Source organism: Salmo salar, chromosome ssa01 (genome assembly GCF_905237065.1).
Source record: "Salmo salar chromosome ssa01, Ssal_v3.1, whole genome shotgun sequence".
In the NCBI taxonomy this organism is placed as follows: domain Eukaryota; kingdom Metazoa; phylum Chordata; class Actinopteri; order Salmoniformes; family Salmonidae; genus Salmo; species Salmo salar.
The window spans coordinates 57,208,182-57,232,163 of NC_059442.1; the positions used below are offsets into that span (position 1 = coordinate 57,208,182).

The 23,982-nt window shown below is 42.5% G+C and overlaps 2 protein-coding genes across 2 annotated transcripts in view; both read right to left on the reverse strand.

Annotated features, from left to right (window-relative positions):
- Nucleotides 1-4,914: 4,914 nt before the first annotated feature.
- Nucleotides 4,915-15,978, reverse strand: LOC106605925 (uncharacterized). Its single transcript, XM_014201929.2, has 18 exons — nt 14,868-15,978; nt 14,625-14,657; nt 14,341-14,513; nt 14,137-14,182; nt 13,917-14,042; nt 13,693-13,797; nt 13,279-13,497; nt 12,854-12,991; nt 12,547-12,651; nt 12,310-12,435; nt 11,980-12,186; nt 11,693-11,833; nt 10,804-10,908; nt 10,590-10,675; nt 9,719-10,418; nt 7,653-9,527; nt 7,201-7,285; nt 4,915-5,847 (listed from the first exon to the last, which is right to left on the reverse strand). Exons 1-18 carry the CDS (start codon nt 15,018-15,020, stop codon nt 5,216-5,218), a joined length of 5,055 nt encoding a protein of 1,684 aa, XP_014057404.2. The 5' UTR covers nt 15,021-15,978; the 3' UTR covers nt 4,915-5,215.
- Nucleotides 15,979-22,301: 6,323 nt separating this feature from the next.
- LOC106605930 (cullin-9) overlaps nt 22,302-23,982 on the reverse strand; it is a 41,886-nt gene continuing 40,205 nt past the window's right edge. The window contains exons 40-41 of the mRNA XM_045720225.1: nt 23,767-23,858; nt 22,302-23,666 (exon numbers count right to left, since the gene is read on the reverse strand). Of these exons, the coding sequence (XP_045576181.1) occupies nt 23,459-23,666; nt 23,767-23,858 (300 nt within the window). The 3' untranslated portion in view covers nt 22,302-23,458. The remainder of the gene's footprint in view (nt 23,667-23,766; nt 23,859-23,982) is intronic.

Sequence of the window (23,982 nt, forward strand, 5' to 3'; positions counted from 1 at the left end):
GCCACTGAAAAACATCCCTAAAGCATGATGCTCCCACCACCATGCTTCACCGTAGGGATGGTGCCAGGTTTACTCCAGATGTGACGCTGTCATGTGCCTTTTACTGATGAGTGGCTTCCGTCTGGCCACACTACCATAATGCCCCGATTGGTGGAGTGCTGCTGAGATGATTGTCCTTCTGGAAGGTTCTCCCATCTCCACAGAAGAATTGGAGCTCTGTCAGAGTGACCATTGGGTTCTTGGTAACCTCCCTGACCAAGGCCCTTCTCCACCATTTCCTCAGTTTGGCCGGGCAGCCAGCTCTAGTTAGTCTTTGTGGTTCCAAACTTCTTCCATTTATGAATGACGGAGGCCACTGTGTTCTTGGGGACCTTCAATGCCGCAGAAAATTTTTGGTACCCTTCCCCAGATCTATGCTTTGACACAATCCTGTCTCGGAGCTCTTCGGACAATTCCTCCGACATCATGGCTTGGTTTTGATCTGACATGCACTGTCAACTGTGGGACCTTATATAGACAGGTGTGTGCCTTTCCAAATCATGTCCAATCAATTGAATTTACCACAGGTGGACTTACATTTGCAAAAATGTATAAAAAACAGTTTTCGCTTTGTCATTATGGGGTATTGTGTGTAGATTGAGGAAAAAAAGTGTATTTCATCAATTTTAGAATAGGGCTGGAGCACCCCCAGATCATCACCGATCCTCCACCAAATGTCACAGTGGGTGCGAGACCTGGAGATCCTCCACCAAATTTCACAGTGGGTGCGAGACCTGGAGAGGCCTACAAGCCACAGTGTCTCGCACCCACTGACAAATTTGGTGGAGGATCGGTGATGATCTGGGGGTGTGTCAGCAAGGCTGGAATCGGGCAGATTTGTCTTTGTGAGGGACGCATGAATCAAGCCACATACAAGGTTGTCCTGGAAGAAAACTTGCTTCCTTCTGCTCAGACAATGTTCCCCAACTCTGAAGATAATTTTTTTCAGTCGAACAATGCTCCATGCCACAGTCAGGTCAATCAAGGTGTGGATGGAGGACCACCAGAACCCCATTGAAAACCTCTGGAATGTGATCAAGAGGAAGATGGATGGTCACAAGCCATAAAACAAAGCCGAGCTGCTTGAATTTTTGCGCCAGGAGTGGCATAAAGTCACCCAACATCAATGTGAAAGACTGGTGGAGAGCATGCCATGACGCATGAAAGCTGTGATTGAAAATCAGGGTTATATATTGATTTCTGAACTCTTCCTAAGTTAAAACATTGGTATTGTGTTGTTTAAAAATATCAACTTAATTTCATTGCATTATTCAAGGTCTGACAACACTGCATGTTTTTTGTTATTTTGATCAGTTGTCATTTTCTGCAAATCAATGCTCTAAATGACAATATTTTTATTTGGAATTTGGGAGAAATGTTGGCATTAGTTTCATTTTACCCAAACACATACAGTTCATACAGTTTTTCACAATTTCTGACAGTTAATCCAAGTTAAAATTCCCTGTCTTAGGTCAGATAGACCACCACTTTATTTTAAGAATGTGAAATGTCAGAATAATAGTAGAGAGAATGATTTATTTCAGCTTTTATTAATTACTTTCAACACATTCTCAGTGGGTCATAAGTTTACATACACTCAATTAGTATTTGGTAGCATTGCATTTCAATTGTTTAACTTGGGTCAAACGTTTCAGGTAGCCTTCCACAAGCTTCCCACAATAAGTTGGGTGAATTTTGGCCCATTCCTTCAGACAGATCTGGTGTAACTGAGTCAGGTTTGTAGGCCCATTGCTCGCACATGCTTTCTCAGTTCTGCCTACACATTTTCTATAGGATTGAGGTCAGGGCTTTGTGATGGCAACTCCAATACCTTGACTTTGTTGTCCTTAAGCCATTTTGCCACAAATTTGGAAGTATGCTTGGGGTCAATGTCCATTTGGAAGACCCATTTATGACCAAGCTTTTACTTCCTGACTGATGTCTTGAGATGTTGCTTCAATATATCCACATACTTTTCCTCCCTCATGATGCCATCTATTTTGTGAAGTGCACCAGTCCCTCCTGCAGCAAAGCACCCCCACAACATGATGCTGCCACCCCCGTGCTTCACGGTTGGGATGGTGTTCTTCGGCTTGCAAGCTTCCCCCTTTTTCCTCCAAACATAACAATGATCATTATGGCCAAACAGTTCTATTTTTGTTACATCAGAAGAGGACATTTCTCTAAAAAACAATCTTTGTCCCAATGTGCAGTTGCAAACCGTAGTCTGGATTTTTTATGGCGGTTTTGGAGCAGTGGCTTCTTCCTTGCTGAGCGGCCTTTCAGGTTATGTCAATATAGGACTCGTTTTACTGTGGATATAGATACCTTTGTACCCGTTTCCTCCAGCATCTTCACAAGGTCCTTTGCTGTTGTTCTGGGATTGATTTGCACTTTTTGCACCAAAGTACGTTCATCTCTAGGAGACAGAACGCGTCTCCTTCCTGAGCGGAATGACGGCTGCGTGGTCCCATGAAGTTTATACTTGCGTACTATTGTTTGTACAGATGAACATGGTACCTTCAAGCGTTTGGAAATTGCTCCCAAGGATGAACCAGACTTGCGGAGGTCTACAATGTTTTTCTGAGGTCTTGGCTGATTTCTTTTGATTTTCCCATTATGTCAAGCAAAGAGGCACTGAGTTTGAAGGTAGGCCTTAAAATACATCCACAGGTACATCTCTAATTGACTAAAATGATGTCAATTAACCTATTAGAAGCGTCTAAAGCCATGACATCATTTTCTGGAATTTTCCAAGCTGTTTAAAGGCACAGTCAACTTAGTGTATGTAAACTTCTGACCCACTGGAATTGTGATACAGTGAATTATAAGTGAAATAATTCTGTGTCTGTTACTTAAACTCTGTGAAGCATTGATTTGGGCTGCAATTTCTGAGGCTGGTAACTCTAATGAACTTATCCTCTGCAACAGAGGTAACTCTGGGTCTTCCTTTCCTGTGGTGGTCCTCATGAGAGCCAGTTTCATCATAGCACTTGATGGTTGTTGCGACTTAACTAGTAGAAACTTTCAAAGTTAGTGAAATCTTCCAGACTGACAGACCTTCATGTCTTAAAGTAATGATGGAGTGTAGTTTCGCTTTGCTTATTTGAGCTGTTCTTGCCATAATATGGACTTAGTCTTTTACCAAATAGAGCTATCTTCTGGCACTTTTACTGAAACGTTGATTAATGTGCACTGTCCCTGTAAAAATAAACTTCAACTCATAAGGAAATCAGTCAATTGAAATGAATTCATTAGGCCCTAATCTATGGATTTCACATGACTGGGCAGGGGCGCAGCCATGGGTGGGCCTGGTCTGACTTAGTAGCCAGATCCAGCCAATCAGAATTAGTTTCCCCCCCACAAAAGGGCTTTTTTGAATATCACTATCCATCAATGATTCCCAACCAAATGTATGTGTTTGCGTAATTTTGACAAAAACAATGGCTATACTGTGTTGCCCTAAGAGTTGTGCATGGTGGTAGAATTTTATTCTAAATAAGTCACCGCTGTAATGACTGTAAAAGTCCACCAAGTATTAACTCAGGGGGGTGGAGACTTATCCAATTATATCAGTATTTTATATTTTCTTAATTTGTTGGTTGCGTAGTTCTGTAGGGGTAAAATAATCAAATTGCATCCCTTTTGAATTTTAAGGCAGCAAACTGCTTTTTTTTTTAAGGGGTTAAGACTTTCCATCCATGTATTAGCCAGGCTACACTGTAAACGTACTGTTTGTGTCGAAGTAGTACCAACATGGAATAGGTTCGAGTAGCCTGTCAATCTAATGTATAATTAAAGACACAAGTCATATCTTCATAATAGTCTGGTGTTTATTGTCACACCATAGAAAGATGATCTTTCACGATTGAAACGATGAGAATAGCAGTACGTTTAGTAACAAGCCTTATGACAGAGGTGTACATTTATTTAAGAAACATTCTTTCAGCAACTAAACACACACAACAACAACAACAAAAACTTACCCAGATGCAATTTTTTTGTTTGTTCTGAAAATAATCTTTAGGGTGAATTTTCATCGATCTTGACGCTCTGTGCACTACATGTTTACCTCAACAACGTCAGATGTCTCAACATGCACACCTCACGGTCACCTATGTACATCATTTTATATTTTGATGAAAATAATACAGAAACATCACAGAAAGGTATGGTGACAGAACTTCCAAAATTACATCTGGAATAGAGTACTACACTGTACAGCAACACTGGATTGCACAGATCTTTGTTATTGAATGCTGTATCATTTCCAAAAAGTGACAAAAATAAAAATGTTCTCTTTTTAAAATCTAATTCAGCTGAACTTGTGTTACCTTTGCTATGTTGGATGTTCAAAGCCTAGTCCTGAGATCATCCTAGAAAATGGGTAAAGGTAAAGAGACCCTAGGTAGGTAGGAGGGAAAAAGCTTGGCGCTGGTCAGCAACAAGCAAACTTACAGCTTGGATAGTGAAAAAAACTAAACAAGAAGAGAACATTAAGTTACAGAAATAAAAGGTAAAGTATTACATAAGAGAACCCTGGAGTGGCCAATCTGCTAGCTAACTACTACACTAGAAAAGCTCTAGCAACAGAGTACAAACAAAAGTTACCTCTTGTATACCTGTAGAATTTCCGTTGGATATTTGTGTACTTTGGACAATAAAGTCATCTTCCTTCTTCTTCTTCTGCAGTTAACTTAAAAATTGAGTGAGTATATGTTTTGACAAGAAAGAGACAATGTTAGAATTTCCACTTAACTAAAAGACCTTCACTTTTACCGCCATAATTTACAGACATCCTAGTTTGAATGCCTCTTCTATCACAAGTTTCATATCTCAGAGGCTTCAGAGCAGAATGAAATGCCAAGCACATGATATTTTCCAATTATCTAGTTTATTTGTTTCTGTCCAACAAAATTCATACAATAAGTAAAAGCCTAGCATTTTATGGATAAACAACATGCTAATCATCAGTATGCTAAAACTTAAACAAAAAGATTACATACAGCAGTTAATCAAAGTGGATACTACCATAACAGAATGTATTATTTGCAATGAAGTAACATTACATCTAAAATCAACCCGTAGGTTGGTATCCAGCGCTCCAGCACAGTAAGGTAACAGAGAAATGAAAATAAAACCGTCCCCAATAAAAAACGAATTCATTGGGCATTTCTTAACTCATCACAGGACCATTGCTTGCCTCGGTCTCCCACTTCTCCAAAAAGTCCTGCAAGTTCAAGTTGAAAGTATCAATACCTTTACCAGACAGATGAACACCATCTGGCCTGTACAGGCCTGCGTCTGAGCCACACATGATGTTGTCATGGGTCAGAGCAGTGCCACCTAGCTCAGCGATGATGGTGTGAACTCTTCTGTTGATGGCCGCCCTAACATTGTCCACTGCGTCACTGTCCTCTGTGTGCCTCCAGGAAATCCGGGGCAAGATGTCAGACCAGACCAACAGGCATTGTGGGAAAATGCTCCTCATGGAGGTCAGGTCCTTCTTCACAGATGCCAGAAGGGCCTCAGGGTTGTGGGTGCCCAGGTCATTCCCGCCCAGGTGCAGGATGACCACGTCTGGGCTGGGCCACTTGATCTTCAGCTGGTCAAGCTGGGGCAGCAGCTGGGCCCACGTCATGCCCTGTGTGCCCTTCCACCACACCCGCACACTGCTGGGGTCCATGCCCAGCTGCATGCCAATCTCGGGCGACTTGGCCCTCATCTCTGCCCAATATATAAGCGAGTGGCCACAGATCCACACGTTCCTAGGCTCTGTGTTTGCAAAGGTAACTTTGGGAACTTTTCCTGTAAAAACGCAACAATAACACAGGGTACATGTGTGGGTTAGCATCACAGGGGCTCTGCGAGGTTGACGTTACTGACGCTCCAGCTCTTGGGACTCTGCAGGCTGCTGGTTGGCTGTTTATCTTCCATCTTTGGCTCAGAACTGATGGAGCTGACACTCAAGACTATGCCCTCCTGCAGTTAGCTAACCTAGTCTAGTACTATAAAAAACATTATCCTCATGAACTGAGGTATGAGAAATATTTGACACTAATGATAGCTTATACACTAAAGCTAAATAGCAAATGACACCATCTGCAGTCTGACCTAGCTTACTCTTCTTAACGTAGCACTACCACATCACACCCTCATTTCCTCATTATTCAGGCCCTAGCTAGTTGTCAGATTGACAGCAGTCCCAATATTTATCCCTGTTTTGGAGTAAAAACAACACTAACAAGTCCCCCCATTGAAGTAAAAGTTTCTCCCTAGCAGTAGAGATTGGAACACCCACTCCCCTAATCAAGAAATGTATAGCAAGTCTAATATTGCCAAAAAAGTCCTAACACTTTTGCGGACTTCCTACAGCTTACCTGATCCCCGTTTCTGAACTACACATAAACAATAATGCAACTCAACAGCTTAAGACCTGTTGATGTAAACTCTGCTAAAATACTTACCTTTATCTGTTGGAGAAAACATTACATGTTAAAGCTAGCTAACATTAATATCTGTCTTTAGAGCAACTCCTGTCCAGAGTAAAGGAACATGGGAGTCTATACCTATCTATTGTTTCTGTTAGTATATCTGAGCAAAAGCACTTGAGTCTTGAAGACCTCATGCTTAAAAAAATTGTATTGCATGCACAATAAATAAACATATTTTTAATACTTTTTTATGAGCATAAACCAAGTATGGAAACTCATTTTCCTATTAGGACATACTTGCATTACACAAATCAAGACAAGTGCCAAGCTGGTAAATCGTTACAGGGCCAGGCCTTTCAAAGCAAATAAGTAGGAACACTTAAAAACCTAGCCCTAACACAAGGATAAAAACAGAAAATGTACATCTAGGAAATATAATAGCTAAAGCTATCTAAGATATCACTGAAACCTGATTAACCATGGCTGGAATAAGAGCAAGTAAAACCTACATTAAACCTGTCTAAGTGAAGCCTCAAACCTATCCGTGTTCCCTCCATGGCTGGTTCTTGACACCTACATCTCATCCTGTACTTTGAACGCGTGTTAAGCGCCCAGCATCAATTAAGTTGTCTATAGCTCCTGACTAGTTCTGGTATCACCTAATCTTAACCTTGGCTACAATGTGTGGCTGAACACCTCTCTACACGTCAACCTCACTAAGGGTTACCTGTTGCGTTCTTCTTCCTACTGTCACGAGTATCGTTCATTCTTTGCTGATTCTTCTGTCTCATCCGCAGGTTAAACTGCTCCAGCTACAAAGCGACACACACACACACACTGTAAATACAGTCAACTCCTAAATGCAGCAGCTTTGGACTGACTTGTCAGTGTGCACTAAATCCAGAACATTAAGTTAACAGAAGCAATTTAATATTATATAATTGGGAATACAAAAAGTGTGTTCAGACACACACTGAACTTTTCCAAAGTGCACTATCAGGAATTAAAAATGTCAAACAACTCCCCAAAAAGCTTTAAAATGGCCTATAATGTAATTCAAATGTCAACAACACCAAGGACTGAAGGTGGGTTGCTGGCTGGTAGAATATACACAAACTGAACATGATCAGACAACTTTTTCTAATTCCTACACATGGAATGAACAAAAACATAACATACCCTTTTCTTCTGTTTGGCCTTGATATCGTCTTCCGTCACTGGTGGACCTGGAGTCTCTGGTGATAGAGGGGGAGACGAGGGCTGTCCAGCTGCAGCATCAGGGCTTTGTGTGTTGATCTGGAGAGGTATGGCGATACTATGTCTTGGCGAATCCTGCTGTGCACCGGACACACTTTTGACTGTTTCAATCACCTTGAGGCATCTAGACTGGCTGGTGACTTGGAGGATTTGACTCAAGACATCCATTGTGGGATTCGATACAGTCACCTGATTCAATATATTCACTTGTTGTGTGAGCTGAGTCTTTGCAAACGGTATCATGGGGGCACCAGGATGCCCATAATAAGCGGTGGGCAAGGCCGTGGGTAAGCCAGGGGATTGTCCCACAGGCGAAGTATAAGTATACACCCCAGCTGCTTGTTGACCAGCTGGAACATGAGGTGTGTTTGTCAAGGATGGGACAGGGGAAATATTAGGGGGGGGACTTAAGGGACCGGGCGGCAGTGATGAGAGATAGTTGGTACTAGACCCCTTGCTAGGCCAACCCTTAGGAGCAATGGGCTGTGTCTTCTCAGGGAAGTTCCACTGTGTGGTGGAATAGGAGGTGCCAGGATGGGAGGAGGTGGTGGGGGAGGTGGTGGGAGGCGAGACACTCACTTTCTTGGTGAGGCTTTGCATCTGCCTTGCCTTCTCCAAGGCAGCCTCCTCTTCCGGGTCAAGGAACCCTCCATATTCCGGGGTGTCTTGGGGGTTGAGGTACACCTCCCGCTGGGAAGACCTGGAGGGCGAGGCCGACCGGAGGCGTTCGGAATCAGATGAGTCGGTGTTGCGTCGCCGATGCCGATCTCCCCGCCTAGACGAGTGCTTCGTCTCTCTCTCAGAGGAATCTGATGAGTGTTTGGATGACTTTGTCCCGTAGAGGCGCTCCTGGGTCCTGTCTGCCAGCTTGGTGACCTCGGAGGTGTCCAGGTTCAGGCCGATGGCCTGGAGCAGGCTCTTGATCTTGTCGAAGTGCTGTGTCTTGTCCTGACTCTCCTGCTTCTTGGTCTCCTCCACCGGGGCTCTGGCTGGACTGGACCTCCCGTCATCCCTGGATCTGTCTGAGCGTCCAGGTTTCTCATAGCGCTCCTCCTCAGCCGCTGCTGCTGGGGCTTTACCCCCATAGAGGAAGTCATCCTCTTCTTCCACACGTTCAGGTTCTCTCAGGAACTGGGTGTGGGACGTCATTCCTAGAATTCCGGAAAAGCCACCACCGTCCTGGATTGCTCTCTCGTGAGGCAGCAGCCGGTCTTCGTCTCTGAGGTCATCTTTAGTGTCGGAGATCTTCACTCGCTCCCTGTCGAAGCCCCTGTGTGGGCGCTCTGGCTCCTCCTCTCTTCCCCTGTAGGCATCCTTGTACTGATCTTCATCCCCACGTTCACGCGACCTACGATAACACTTTTGAGGTATGGGACTATCCTCCTGAATACCAGCAATCTCCTCTCGAGACTCCTTGACCACAGTGGACAGCAGACCGGCATCCACACCTTTGTTGAGGATGTTGAGAAAACGGGCGAGCTGGGTGTTCAAGTTAGGGTTCTTTTCCTGTGACTCTCGGCTGGGAGGAGGTCGATTTGAAGAATGAGGGTCAAGAGGTGTTTGGCGAACTAGAGAAGGTTGTGATGGGTGCTCTCTAGAAGTCTGCTCATATGGATCATACTTTGCAGATAGGTCAGGAGCAGGATGTCCAGCAGGTGAACCTTCATAATAGGACTTCTGACTGGATGTTTGGGTGAAGGGTGGTTGGGCAGAGTGTGGTTTATAGGGCGTCTCAACGTCATAACCGTACTGTTCCACAAGCCTTTGATCAAGAGGTTGAGCTTTAGGGGGTTCAGTCTGCAAAGAAACAAAATAATTTCCCACCACGTCATACAAATCAAAAATGTCTCATGTCGTGCTGATCACAATAATATTGACTGTAATATGTTTCTTAAATCGATATATGAAAACTATATAAAGCACTATATAAAATTCCCGAGAACAAATTATTCTCTAACTGAAAGAGAAGTTTAGAAAGAATAACTGACCTGAATTGGGAAAAGTGGCCCTGTGACATGGTCTGGGCGTTTCTTCAGAATGGACTTGGGTTTGATGTCAGTGGGTGGTTTAGGTTGTGGAGGAAGCTCTGGCATTCCATGATTGTAGTCAAAACAGGTCTTCTCCATAGGCTTCCCTTCTGGCAGGAAATTGGGAACTCCACCATGTTGCTCCATGGCAACCATGGCTCTCTTGCGGTATATTAACTCATTGAGCTCATCTAGTTCCCTCTTTTTTCTTTCTAGCTCATCGTTCATTCTATCTGGAGGTTTACTTCCCGAGCTTGAACCGTTCTTGGAGCTCCTCTGACTGCTTCCATCTCGCTCCTTGCTGTGGCTCCTTTTTGAGGATGTCCTCTCTTTGCTGCTGCTCCTGTGCTTGGAATCTTTTCTCTCCAGACTGTGGCTTCGTCTCCTGCTCCCACGGCTGCTCCTCTCCCTGCTCTGACTCCTGCTGCGACTGCTCCTGTACCTGTTGCTACCACCCCGCTCTCTGCGCTCCCTGCTCGTGCTCCGCCTTTTCTTCACCCGGCCAAACTGGTCTAGGCTGGGGCTCCGGCTTCTGCGCCCGTATCTCCGCCGGCTGCTGTCCGAGTCCTTGCCACCAGATCCAGAGCCAGCAGTTTTTGACCGCAGAGTTTTTACGACTGCTTTCATCTTGTCCAACTCCTCCAAGGCAGGTTTGTCGTTGCTGGGGCACAAAATAATGAGGGAAATGACTTCAAGCACATCTGTTAAACGTTTAGATTTCAGGGTACTTGTGGCTTGAGCTAACAAATGACATCCAAAATCGTCACGCAATGATACTTTACCTTGACTTCATGTTGGAACCAATACTACTACTAAGCACAATCAAACTCACGTAAGATCATCATCGTGCTCTACTTTGACACCTGCACCCTTGATGAGCAGTTTTGGGTCTCTCATCAGTTTGATGGTCATCTTCTTCTGTAAGACAATAGGCAATTGAATACAACAGAGACAGCAACATGTCTATCCCCTAAGTCAATATGACATCCCCCGGCACTAAACATCATTGACCAAAGTCACAGGCTTTTGTTCCATCATAAACCAACCTTTTCTTTTGCTGCCACGCCCACAAGCTTGGGCACACGGGTGAAGACACTGTCGATAAAGCGTTTGATCCTGATCGCTTGGTTACCTCCTTCAGCTGTTTCAAGCTAAGAGAAAATGGAAAGAGTTAAAATGCCCAGCGCAGTTGTTTTTATCTCAAAATCAATTCTGGGAAACAATTAGCTAAGTAACTTATTTTAACAGTTTTCCGTTAAAATTGTCAAAAAGCAACAAAAGTTGCTTTTTAGCTAAAACTCATTCTCAAGCAAGGTTTTTGCAAAGACTGTCTGGCCTGAGGGGAGTGGGGAAGGGCACCAAAGCGCTGCATTAACCAGTTAGGATTGTGGCGCGGGGATCACAATCCACCACAGTGGAGGGGCTTAAAGGGAGGGATATGTAACCTGAAAACTAACTGTTATTTGCAGAGAGGTTTTGAACTTGCTTTGTTAATGGTCTATTAACTTATATTGCCAACGTTGCAAAACCTGCTGATTAGAAGGTCCTGTGGTGATTGTATTTTCAATCAGCAAGTATCGGGAAATAAAACGGATCACATTTTTTCATACTTTTACAGTGTTAGTTTCATCAGCTGTTGTACAAGTATGATACAAAACGCAGGATAAAATAATTTTGACTGCACTGGGCCTTTAACTTTTGTCATTCTTTTGAAAACAATCATCCTGTGAACCAGACTCAGTGGAGGACAGTATTTAAATCGATCCATATGACAGCAGCAGTGTGGGTTATATGGAAATGTAACTGCATGTTCCTCAAGTTGGAAACAACTGGTCAAAAGAACAACATTTCTCTAAATAGCTACTTGCATGTACAGTATACCAACAGATATTAACTTCCCCATGCCAATCGGATCACAGCTCCAGGGAAACTTACCGGAATGACACTAAACTCCACCTTCTCTGAGATGTCCAGTTTCGTCTCCTCCATGACCTCAGTCAGACGGAAGAAGAGCAGCTGGGGGCTCTGATGGCACTTAATGGTCCCAGACAGCTCCCCAGCTTGCACCACCACACCCTAGAAGGGAAAACACTTCACTTAGACATACTGTGCAAATCCATTAAGGCATTACATAAAACATCCCATCCTTCTTTAGTGTGGAAAAACCTAGCCAGCCTCAGACTTAAAAGGCATCATGTACCACATGCTAAACATGATCTTACAGTTCTGCGTTGCTCTGTTGACTCCTCAAACGTCTCGGAGAGAATCTCCACGTTGACGGCACGCTCCTCCTTGGTCTCACGGTTGGTGGAGATGTTAAAGTGAACCTTGTCTCCGTCGAACATGGTGGCGTCAGTCAGAATGTCAGTGGCTTCAAATGATAACTGTTTCTGTGTGCCGCCCACCGACGCCTCCAAAAGGCCCTGCTCCTGGAAGGAAAAGGAGATAACATATTCTAAAATCCATGATTTGACAACCCAAACGTTTTCCAACAAGAACACATAACAATACTGTCTGATTTATACTTTCAATCTTCTAGTAATACACCGTACCTGCTTCTTGTCGGAGACCTTGAGGACAGCCTTGACGACCGTTCCTGCATGCTGCGCAGTGCTAACGTCCTCAAACACCACAGTCCTCTGGGGCAGCACCTCCTCCACTGGGGCCACTGGCTTCCACTGGAGAGACAGTAATAAGGACATGATTGGGTATGTCACCGATGAAAGTCATCAACTCTGAACGACAGATTTTCCACCACCTATCAGATTTTGCACTGAACTGCGCCCCACCTTGTCTTTTCCTGCAGTGTCTTCAACCTTCTTCTCCATGGTGTCTTCCAGTGTCACCAAGCACTTCAGCTTCCTTACTCTGATGGCCTTCTCCTTCCCTTTGATCTAATGAAAACAATGACATTATGTTAATGTAACATGTATCAGTCAATCAACAAATAATTTAAACATTGCAATACTTAGGATCAAAATCTGCACATTTAGAGGGTCAAAACATCACTCCCAGGTTCAAACTGATCCTAATTCGGTGTCAACAAACTCAATTTGCCAATCAATTATGTGGATGGGAAAGACACAGTATACTCACTGTGACGACTGTAAAGTCCACCTCATCCATAACAGCGAACTCAGTTAGACTCATGTTCTCTGTGGTCTCAAAGGGCAGGTTGTTCTGGTTCGCTGCCATTATGGTGCCAGAGCCACCCTTTACGCTCATTATCACACCCTGGTTGAGAGAACAAAAAAGATATCAACAGCTAGCTACAGTAGGGATGGCCAACTCTGGTGCCACTAGGCCACTTTGTTTGCAGTAGTTTCATCCAGCCCAGCTCTAACACACTTGACGTAAATAATTGTGGTCTCAATTGAAGATCCTGAATAGATGATTATTTGACCCGGGTGTAGTCATACTGGGCTGGATAAAAGGCGTGCAGCTCTCCAGGAACAGAGTTTACGTCCACATTTTTTACCAAAATTAAAGTGTAAGAATATAGGTGTGCCACTCAGACTTACCACCTCCCTCTTCTCTCCAGTGATCTTAAAAGTCTGTGGTGTCTTTGGCCGAATATTAGTGGCTCTAATGTTTTGTGAAACTATGTCGGTTAACAAGTTGAATGTCACATGGTCCCCTTGCAACAGGGTGATGGTGCTGTCCTTCTCTGAGTAAAGCAGCGCTCTTGTCTTGCCATCGATGTTGGCTTCAATTTGGCCAGGTTTCTGCTTTGCACCAGGCTGTGGGGGCACATACATTCAGTTAATACCAGCTATGCCATTTTTAAACGAGATGCCAAGTATTAGTCATAACAAGCCAAACATAGAATCAAATATACTTACAATAATCAAAACATCTAGTTGTGGCAGTGATGAAAATGTTCATAAAGTCAAGAATTGATTTTAGAAAATCTTTGTGCTACAGAGTTCCCTCACCTGCTGCTCCGGGATAGCATTGCAGACAAAACCTTCAATAATGGTGGAGTCAATCTCCTCAGTCCCCCCTGGAGGTACAGATACATCGGTGGCACACTCCCCTGCCTGGGTTTACAATACAGGGAAGTATAAAAAAGACAAATACAATGAAAACCAATGTCTCACACTCCTTCGAATGTTTTCCTTTGAACTATATCCAGCAAAATGTTTCTAAAGTGACCCACCTTCTCCTTATAGGCTGTAAAATGCACCCTGACCCCAGGTATCATGTTCTTGGGGACTCCCAGAAAAGCATCAAAAGTGAAGGAATATTTTTTGAGATCGTCTCTTTCGATGTAGCCGTAAGTTGGCTGTGGACAGGAGAGGACAATTTGAGAATGCAATGTTGACTAGTGGAGATTAAGAACCTTCCATTCAAGCAGGATTCTCAGCATTTGGACTTACCCCAATGAATGAGATGACCCCCTTGGATCTTCCAGGTGGAGGAGGCCTATGAGTTGTAAGTGTTGAGAGGGGGAAAAAAATATATGCGTATAAACATAACTTCCTGAAGAACTAACGTAACGTATGGAAGATCCAACTACTGTACGCAATCAAACACTAATCGCACAGTGATGACATCTAATTTGTTGACATAATGACCATTACTTGTCATTGTAGCTCTTCTTCCCTGATGATTTTTTGTCCTTCTTGGACACTTTGGTCTTCTGTTCATCAGTCTGTGGTGGATCAGGTTGTTGGACCTCGGAGCCCCGGCAGAGTCCCCACACATCAGGCACTACAGTCGTCTCAGTCGGAAGGGGGGCTGTTGTCGTAACGGGCTGTTTCCCGACAGGTAAGAGAAAAGGAGCCAGTGAAAAGTTGAGAGTAAGTAGCAAAATGTTATTGAAATTGTATCATAGAGATGACAGGACAGACACAGTGGCTCTTACCCACGACGGCGGAGGAACAGCATAAGGGTTTACCTACATGAAGGAGGCAGAACTGATTTTAGGGATGATTTTTTATTTAAATATTTTATTCATGAAGAACAAACTAATTCTTCTTGATTGCACATTCAAACCATGTCATGTTATTATAACACCAATTTAAATTTTTTTTTTTTTTTTTTACAAGTTTAACATTGAGAATTTGCCATATGCAGAAAGCACTACAAGTTGTCAAGCTAACATTACCTCGCTTTGCCAGGGTGGAGGAAAGCCAGAGTTGTCCACCAGAGGCGGGACCATGGGCGGCATACCTGGGGGAGGAATACCAGGGGGCGGAATACCTGGGGGGGGGCATAACTGGCGGGGCCATAACTGGAGGGGGCATTGGTCCTGGTACATTGCCCATCATTGGATCATATGGTCCGGGCATACCTGGACCATACCCGAATCCTGGTCCATCCATCGGTGGCCCATCAAAACATCCATCCATAGGGCCACCTGGACCCATTGGCCCATACCCATCCATGGGGCCTCTTGGCCCGTATCCATCCATGGGGCCACCTGGACCCATTGGCCCGTAGCCTGGCCCATATCCGTGATAATCAGGGGGCATGGGGCCTTGCATCATTGGATCTCCCATAAAGTTAGGATGTGGACCGGGGCCACCGTGAAAAGGACCAAAGGGTCCAGACGGCCCACACCAACCTGGTCCTGGGCCCATGTCAAATGGATGAGGCCGCCTTGGTCCCATGTCAAATGGAGGAGGTCCATTGCCTTTTCCACGCTTCCGACCACCTCCTCGTCCCATTTCGAAATGTTTTATGAAAGCTAGTTAGCTCGCAAGCTAACGTAAGCAGAAAGAACCCTTCAAAGGGGACGCGAACGTTGAAATGCTGGCTAGATTACCATACTAGCTAGGTAAATATCTCTGATATTGCTATATATGAAGGTGCACGTATTCACTATTGCAAGTTTGTGGTTTGATAGGTAAATGTTCGGTTAACGTTATATGGAAACTCAAACAACTCACGTTAGCGGGATAGCTATATAGCTAGCCATATAACCTCACACCACCAGATACAAGCGAACTTGTTGCGGATATTGTGGATGTGGAGACATGACGTATATCCGATGTAGATAGCGCCAAATCCATAGACTGTGAAAAAATTCGATAAAATCATATGAAAGGGTCGCCACTAGTTTATACAATGTATCTTCTTAAAATGTGATTTTAAACATAACCCTAACGTTAACCACACTGATAACCTTATGCCAAAAATGTACCTTAAATTAAGACCAAAAAGCACATTGGTAACTAGTCACTACCCCCCTCACTGCAACTGCACTGTACTATCTCTAGCAGCCTATGCTGAAATTACGACGTTAATAATAGCTATATAGCAGATACCTTTTCAGAACAGACATTCGAGCTCATTAAGGTCGAATACCGCCACTAACAGCACCGGTGGTGAAATTACATTTGAAATGAGAAGTTAGGTACTGGCAAAGACAGTACAGTATGTCCTAGGTTTAGAATCTCTGTGGTACTAGTTAGTGTGTACACAGTTTAGCAGATGTTAAAGCTGGTGCAGCGAATAGCTTATAGTAGTGTGGACCTACAACTAGCTAGTGTGTATTTAAATCTGTCCAATTTCACACATGTACCAGTGTATTAATATGCTTGTGTGAATCGGAAATGTGTTTTTCCATATCCCATTCTCCCTGAGACAACCTCTAACAGTGAGGTCAGGGTCTGCCAGTTCCTGGTCTATTCTAAACATAAATCCAAGACACTCCATCAGCCATGGACCTTAGAGGCTGCTGCCCTATGTACATAGACATGGAACACTGGTCACTTTAATAATGAAACACTGGCCCCTTTAATAATGTTTACATACTGTTTTACAATTTCATATGTACAGTTGAAGTCAGAAGTTTACATACACCTTAGCCAAATACATTTAAACTCAGTTTTTCACAATTCCTGACATTTAATCCTAGTACAAATTCCCTGTCTTAGGTCAGTTAGGATCACTACTTTATTTAAGAATGTGAAATGTCAGAATAATAGTAGAGAGAATGATTTATTTCAGCTTTTATTTCTTTCATCACATCCCCAGTGGGTCAGAAGTTTACATACACTCAATTAGTATTTGGTAGCATTGCCTTTAAATTGTTTAACTTGGGTCAAACGTTTTGGGTAGCCTTCCACAAGCTTCCCACAATAAGTTGGATGAATTTTGGCCCATTCCTCCTTACAGAGCTGGTGTATCTGAGTCAGGTTTTTAGGCCTCCTTGCTTTCACACGCTTTTTCAGTTCTGCCCACAAATTGTCTGTAGTATTGAGGTCAGGGCTTTGTGATGGCCACTCCAATACCTTGACTTTGCTGTCCTTAAGCCATTTTGCCATAACTTTGGAAGTATGCTTGGGGACATTGTCCATTTGGAAGACCCATTTGCGAACAAGTTTTAACTTCCTGACTGATGTCTTGAGATGTTGCTTCAATATATCCACATATTTTCCTTCCTCAGGATGCCATCTATTTTGTGAAGTGCACCAGTCCCTCCCGCAGCAAAACACCCCCATACAACATGATGCTGCCACCCCCATGTTTCACGGTTTGGATGGTGTTCTTCGGCTTGCAAGCCTCCCCTTTTTCCTCCAAACATAAAGATGGTCATTATGGCCAAAAAGTACAATCTTTGTCCCCATGTGCAGTTGAAAACCGTAGTCTGGCTTTTTTATGGTGGCTTTGGAGCAGTGGCTTCTTCCTTGCTGAGCGGCCTTTCACGTTATGTCGATATAGGACTCGTTTTACTGTGGATATAGATACTTTTTTACCTGTTTCCTCCAGCATCTTCACAAGGTCCTTTGCTGTTGTTCTGGGATTGATTTGCACTTTTTGCACCAAAGTACGTTAATCTCTAGGAGACAGAACGTGTCCCCTTCCTGAGCGGTATGACGGCTGCGTGGTCCCATGGTGTTTATAGTTGCGTACTATTGTTTGTACAGATGAACATGGTACCTTCAGGCATTTGGAAATTGCTCCCAAGGATGAATCAGACTTGTGGAGGTCTATAATTTTTTTTCTGAGGTCTTAGCTGATTTTTTTTTAATTTTCCCATGTAAAGCAAAGAGGCACTGAGTTTGGAGGTAGGCCTTGAAATACATCCGCAGGTACACCTCCAATTTACTCAAATTATGTCAATTAGCCTTTCAGAAGATTCTAAAGTCATGACATCATTTTCCAAGCTGTTTAAAGACACAGTCAACTTAGTGTATGTAAACTTCTGAACCACTGGAATTGTGATACAGTGAATTAAAAGTGAAATAATCTGTCTGTAAACAATTGTTGGAAAAATTACTTGTGTCATGCACAAAGTAGATGTCCAAACTAACTCTACAACGAGATAGTTCGTTAACAAGAAATTTGTGGAGTGGTTGAAAAACGAGTTTTAATGACAACCTTAGTGTATGTAAACTTCAACTGTATATACTGTATTCTAGTCAAGGTCATCCTATTGAACTACTGCGGTACATATACTATTCTATCCTGCGTATTCTTCAGATATACTACATATTCCATCCACATACTGTCCATAATGTTTATACATCCCATTACACACACACATATAAACACACATTATATACAGTACCAGTCAAAAGTTTGGACACACCTACTCATTCAAGGGTTTTTCTTTATTTTCACTATTTTCTAAATTGTAGAATAATAGTGAAGACATCAAAACTAAGAAATAACACATATGGAATCATGTAGTAACCAAAAAAGTGTTAAATAAATCATTTTTAATAGCTGTGCAGCGATGCTTCCCATCCAACCTGACAGAGCATGAGAGGATCTGCAGAGAAGAATGGGAGAAACCCCCTAAATACAGGTGAGCCAAGCTTGTAGCATCATACCCAAGAAGAATCGAGGCTGTAATCACTGCCAAAAGTGCTTCAACAAAGAACTGAGTAAAGGGTCTGAATACTTATGTAAATGTGACATTTTCTAGTATGTGAACTATGTGGAATGATTTTGGACCGTTAGCTTCCCTTAAAACAGGTACTAACAGGAGGAACAATATGAGTCTGCCAGAGGTCTTTACCCTGAATGGGGATAGTGATGGAGGCTCTAGTGGTACACACAACAAAGAGGCAGGTGTCCCTTCCAGTGATGTGGAGCTGCCTTTGGACCTCACGGAGGCTGTAAGACCCTCCCTCCATGATATAGAAATATATAAATCCTTTGACTTCACTACCTCTTCAATGGTGTGGTCCCTTTTGCACCATAGGGACACTTGATCTCCACCACTGCTGTGGTGCCCACCAGACCATCCGGTAAGGCACCCAGGATCCCAGACCCCGTGATCCAAAGCCCTGACTCATGCACATCCATCTCTGTAGCCATTTTGAATGCCTTGATGCCCTCCTCTTCGTTATCTGTGCCCCACTTTACAGACAACACCCCATCCAACGACTGAACACCTTGAAATGCATTCGTTGTAAGAAATGTGCTATTTAAATCAAGTTTGATTTGATTGATGACATTACAGCTGTAGAATGTTTAAGTGCAGTTTTTCCATAAACGTTTAATTGATAAGTTTGGATTTTACCACTTGACAATTCTATAGCGGAAAGGATCCTATAAATCAAGACTGTGTGAATGCATGCCTCTGGTCATTACATTTACATTTCAATAATTTTGTGACTTACAGTTAGTGCATTCATCTTAAGATAGTTAGATGGGACAACCACATATCACAGGCATATAAAGTACATTTTCCCCCAATAAAGTAGCTATCGGTAGATTAATTTGCATCAATGACAACCTTCTAGAACTGAGTTATCGCTCATAGAAGTCTGGTATCTTGTTAATGATCATAAAATTGATCAAGTGGCTCTTTCCTTGTAGAATGTTGACAGCGGTATAGAACACATTGTATTGCTAGATGCTAAAACTTAACTTAATAGCTACACTCACCGACACAGGATAAAGTTTATCCCTCATGCTGGCCCTGACCAAACCGGTTAATTGCTCCTCACTATAGCTGTACTTCTTCACATGGCCAGACTTCTAGTGGTCTTCTCCCCTTTTAATGCTCATATAGTAATCCTTGAAAAACGCCAAAATATCTGAAATAGACACCAAATACAACATACAGTAAAAAACAATTATCTAGTCTAAGTTAAACAAACAAATGTTTTATATTTATACTGCTCTGCTAAACTACCTAGGTAAAAAGTGTAGTCAGTGGCTAGCTAAGACAGAGAAAGGGGATGCAAATTCATGGATAGGGCACAAAGGTCTCTGATCGAGCTGTTGAACGCTCCCGAGTGGCACAGTGGTCTAAGGCACTGCATCTCAGAGCTAGAGGAGTCACTACAGACCCTGGTCCGATTCCAGGCTGTATCACAACCGGCTGTGATTGGGAGTCCCATAAGGTGGCGCACAATTGGCCCAGCGTCATCCGGGTTAGGGTTTGGCCAGGGTAGGCCGTCGTTGTAAATAATAATTTGTTCTTAACAGACTTGCATAGTTAAATAAAGGTTAAATAAAATAAAAATAAATAAAACGGTAGCTGACGTCAGCTAGAGATGACGTGTAGGTGCTTCCTGCAGGAATATGTAGTCAACTGCCGTTGTAGCACAGATAGAACAATGAGACAGATATTTCACCAGATGTATAAATGTGAAGCATGTGGGCTTCCACTCACTACCAAATATGGTAGCGAGAGGAAGCCAAGTGGCCGGCAGAAACGAGATGGATTTTGGCCAACATTCTGCTAATTTACTCATCGATGAAACATTTGATCTCAATGCAGTTCTGGTCCCAAAACTTGAATCTGTTATGCACAGAGTGGACTAAGTTATGTAGACTTTACCCTTTGCCAAAGTTGAAAAAAAATGCGTTGCTAAGGAGTACAAAGGCGAATTGAATTATTGCACACGCGCACTTCACAGAGTAGGCGTTCCCAAACGGAAATATGCAAATATAGGCTACAGGATCTCGGTGGCACGTGCTTGGTCCTCGTCATCATCCTCTGCCAAATATTCCCATTTGAAACGACAGGTTGTGGTCTCTTGGTTTAGTTATACAAATCTTTGGTCGTATTTTAGGTCTTATCTGTTGCTAAATTAGCGTTTTGTTGAGTAAATTTCGGCGAATATATTGAGAAAACTCACCTTTTCCAAGAGAGAATTACATGGCTATCAAAACGTCACACCGGCCTACACGAAACACAGACTATATGAAGTAGTTCTAAAATCCCAGATGTAAAATTAATGGGGAAAAACGATTGAAACCACTACCGGATTTACCGATAGATTGTATGGGTATTATGACGCGTACACTGTGCCGGACTATTGAGAGGCTTTCAAGCCACCATTCGGCCATATTGGCACTGCGCAGTCGGAGCAGTCCTACATAGGAATGAATGGAGTTCTACATTTTTCAATTAAATGTTTCAATGACAAAATTACATGTATTTAAGTATTTTGTTGTAGTGGGGACAATAACATTAGTCATCTCAAAAAAGTGTACTTTAAGGAAAAATTGTTATTTCATTTGTATAGTTATCTCACATAATATAATTTAAAAGTATGTTTTAAAGTGTCTTTAATAAAATAAATGCTGCAAAAACGAATGTAGACATTAATAAATGCATTTCTATGGTCTGTCAACGTCACGAAAACGATGTGCCGCTTCCATGGGGAAGAAGTTAGCCAGCCTGTTATGATTCTGGATGGCCAGATTGCTAGCAAGAATGACATGAAACTGCCATGTGGGGAATGGTAAATGGCTCCATTCAGCTTGTTTCATAAAATAAAATACACATATTTAGCAGATGTTATTGCAGGTGTATCGAAATGCTTGTGTTCCTAGCTCCAGCAGTGTAATAGTATCTAACAATTCACAACAATACACACAAATATAAAAGTAAAATGGAATATATATATTAGATCAAGCAATGTCAGTGGCATTGACTAAAATACAGTAGAATATAATATAGTTTTTACATATAAAGAGTAAAGCAGTTTGTAAACATTAAAGTGACTAGCTTTCCATTATTAAAGTGGCCAGTGATTCCAAGCAGCCTCTAGGGTGCAGCGTTGAGTAGCCGGGTGGAAGCTGGCTAGTGATGGCTATTTAACAGTCAGATGGCCTTGAGATAGCTGTTTTGCAGTCCCTCGGGCCCAGCTTTGATGAAGCCTTACTTACCTCGCCTTCTGGATGATAGCGGGATGAACAGGCTGTGGCTCAGGTGATTGATGTCCTTGATCTTTTTTGCCTTCCTGTGACATGGTGTGCTGTAAGTGTCCTGAAGGGCAGGTAGTCTTTGGGCAGGTCATCTTATTGATACCATGTCTTGTGTGTTGTGACTGATTTCATATTAATGCTAATATGGCTGAAATTCATTAGCTAGTTGACCAACAACTGCAACGATGTATTTCAGAGAAGTGGTCATTGTGCAAATGTATGTTTTCAATAAATATTGCAGACGAAATATAGCTTACATGTCAACTAAGCTAATCTCATCGGTTTTTCCCATGGTTGTGCACTGGTCTACTTAGTTCATTGACTTTCATAAAAGAGAAAAAAAAATTAAACTGAAAGTGGGTTGTCTTGCTGGATGCTTCCAATTTAAAATCAGGTAATAGTTATGAAATCACTCCAGTACAGTAGCAGAAAAAGCATTTATTTAGTCAGCTGAAGATGCACAACTTCAACAATGAGATCAGAAAGATAACATTTTGGAAGATGCTCAGTATGAATAAGGATATCTCAACTTCTATGAGCAAAGTATGTTGAGATATCAGATACCTCTCAAACAATTAAACAGATGAACATTGACATGTACAAATTTCAAATGCTATTTTCCAGCAAGAAAAAAAAGCATGTAGGTTTTCGCTTAGCAAATAATGCATGAGCTATGATACTTTCAATCCGTTATATGCAGTGAGGTTAAGAGGATGGCGACATGTTTCTGATTTGTCAGTCTGATGGGCTGTGGCTTACTGCCAGGCACACCAAATATCTTACACCCCCCCCCCCCCCCCAAAAAAAATGTTCTCCATCTGCAACCCTTTAACCCAGATGCATGAAAATGTTTCACTCTTCAAACATTATGTATTTACTGATGTCTTTAGTAGGCTACTAAACAAACCAAATATAATTGAACAGTATTAAGTTTCACTATGGAAATCAATTCAGATTAATTGTGTTCTTTATCATTTTGAAGGCATATATCCATGTATTAAAAAATAAACCAAGGCAAACCATTTGGTAATGAACGACATATGCCAACTCAACATGTCAGTATACAACAGATATAAAAACCATGAACTTAAAACTAGCACTGGATTATAAATCCCTTTATTGGATAAATCAAAATGCAGCATCTGTATTAAACAAAAGTATGGGCTTTGTTCCAAAGTATACAGTCACACCTGACAAATGTATCCTCTTACAGGGATCCTTCATTATGCGTGATGATCATGGAACCCTCATCGGCTTCAAAACAGTAATGTGAAAAATAATGAAAGGCTCTAGGATTTCAAACCTATTTGATAAACAATAAGAGGAAAAAGTAAGTGTACCCCCTATCCAACAGTTGTGGCATGGGACAAAAACTGAAAGATCAGCACAAACAGGCTGACCGGAAATGTGAAGGCTCACAGCCAGCCTCACTTTAAACAAGACCATGGCTTTCCTGTTACCAAAGCTCTCTAATGGATATTTGTTTGTTTATTAAGTACTGTTTCTAATATAGTTATATGGTGTTTGCAGTGCCTGCACAGATTGACATTTCCTTCCTTTAATATTTTCAGATATTTAGTCAAAAGGACTGAAATCCCTCTCAAGGTTTTCAGACTCATCGTCATCAGAGAAGAAGTCGTCCTCATCTATGTCATCTTCATCATCTTCATGCCATTCGAGGACTTCCTCATCGTCATACTCATCATCCTCCTCTGCCTCATCTCCACCTTCCTCCTCATTGTTGTTGTTGTTGTCAGAGTCACCAGACTCAGAGGCCCCAGCCCTGCAGGGAGAACACCAGTCTCATCGTGAGCACAGCAAAACATGCTACTAGATCCAGGTGGTAATGTGGAGATCCACGTCTCAAAATGTCCTGTACTCACGCTTTATTGGCATCTGTGGTCTTAGAGAGATTTGAAGCTTGAGCAGATTCCTGTTCCTGTCCTGTTTTGGAGTTGTAGCCCACTCGAAAGTCCTGTGTTTGGAGAGACCAGACAGGAGGAAACCCTAATGATTTGCTGTTGATTGGACCACAATGCATCCAGTAAGTATTACCACCACACTTTGTGTTCTGCTCTTCAGAGTGTGCGTGCGCAAGT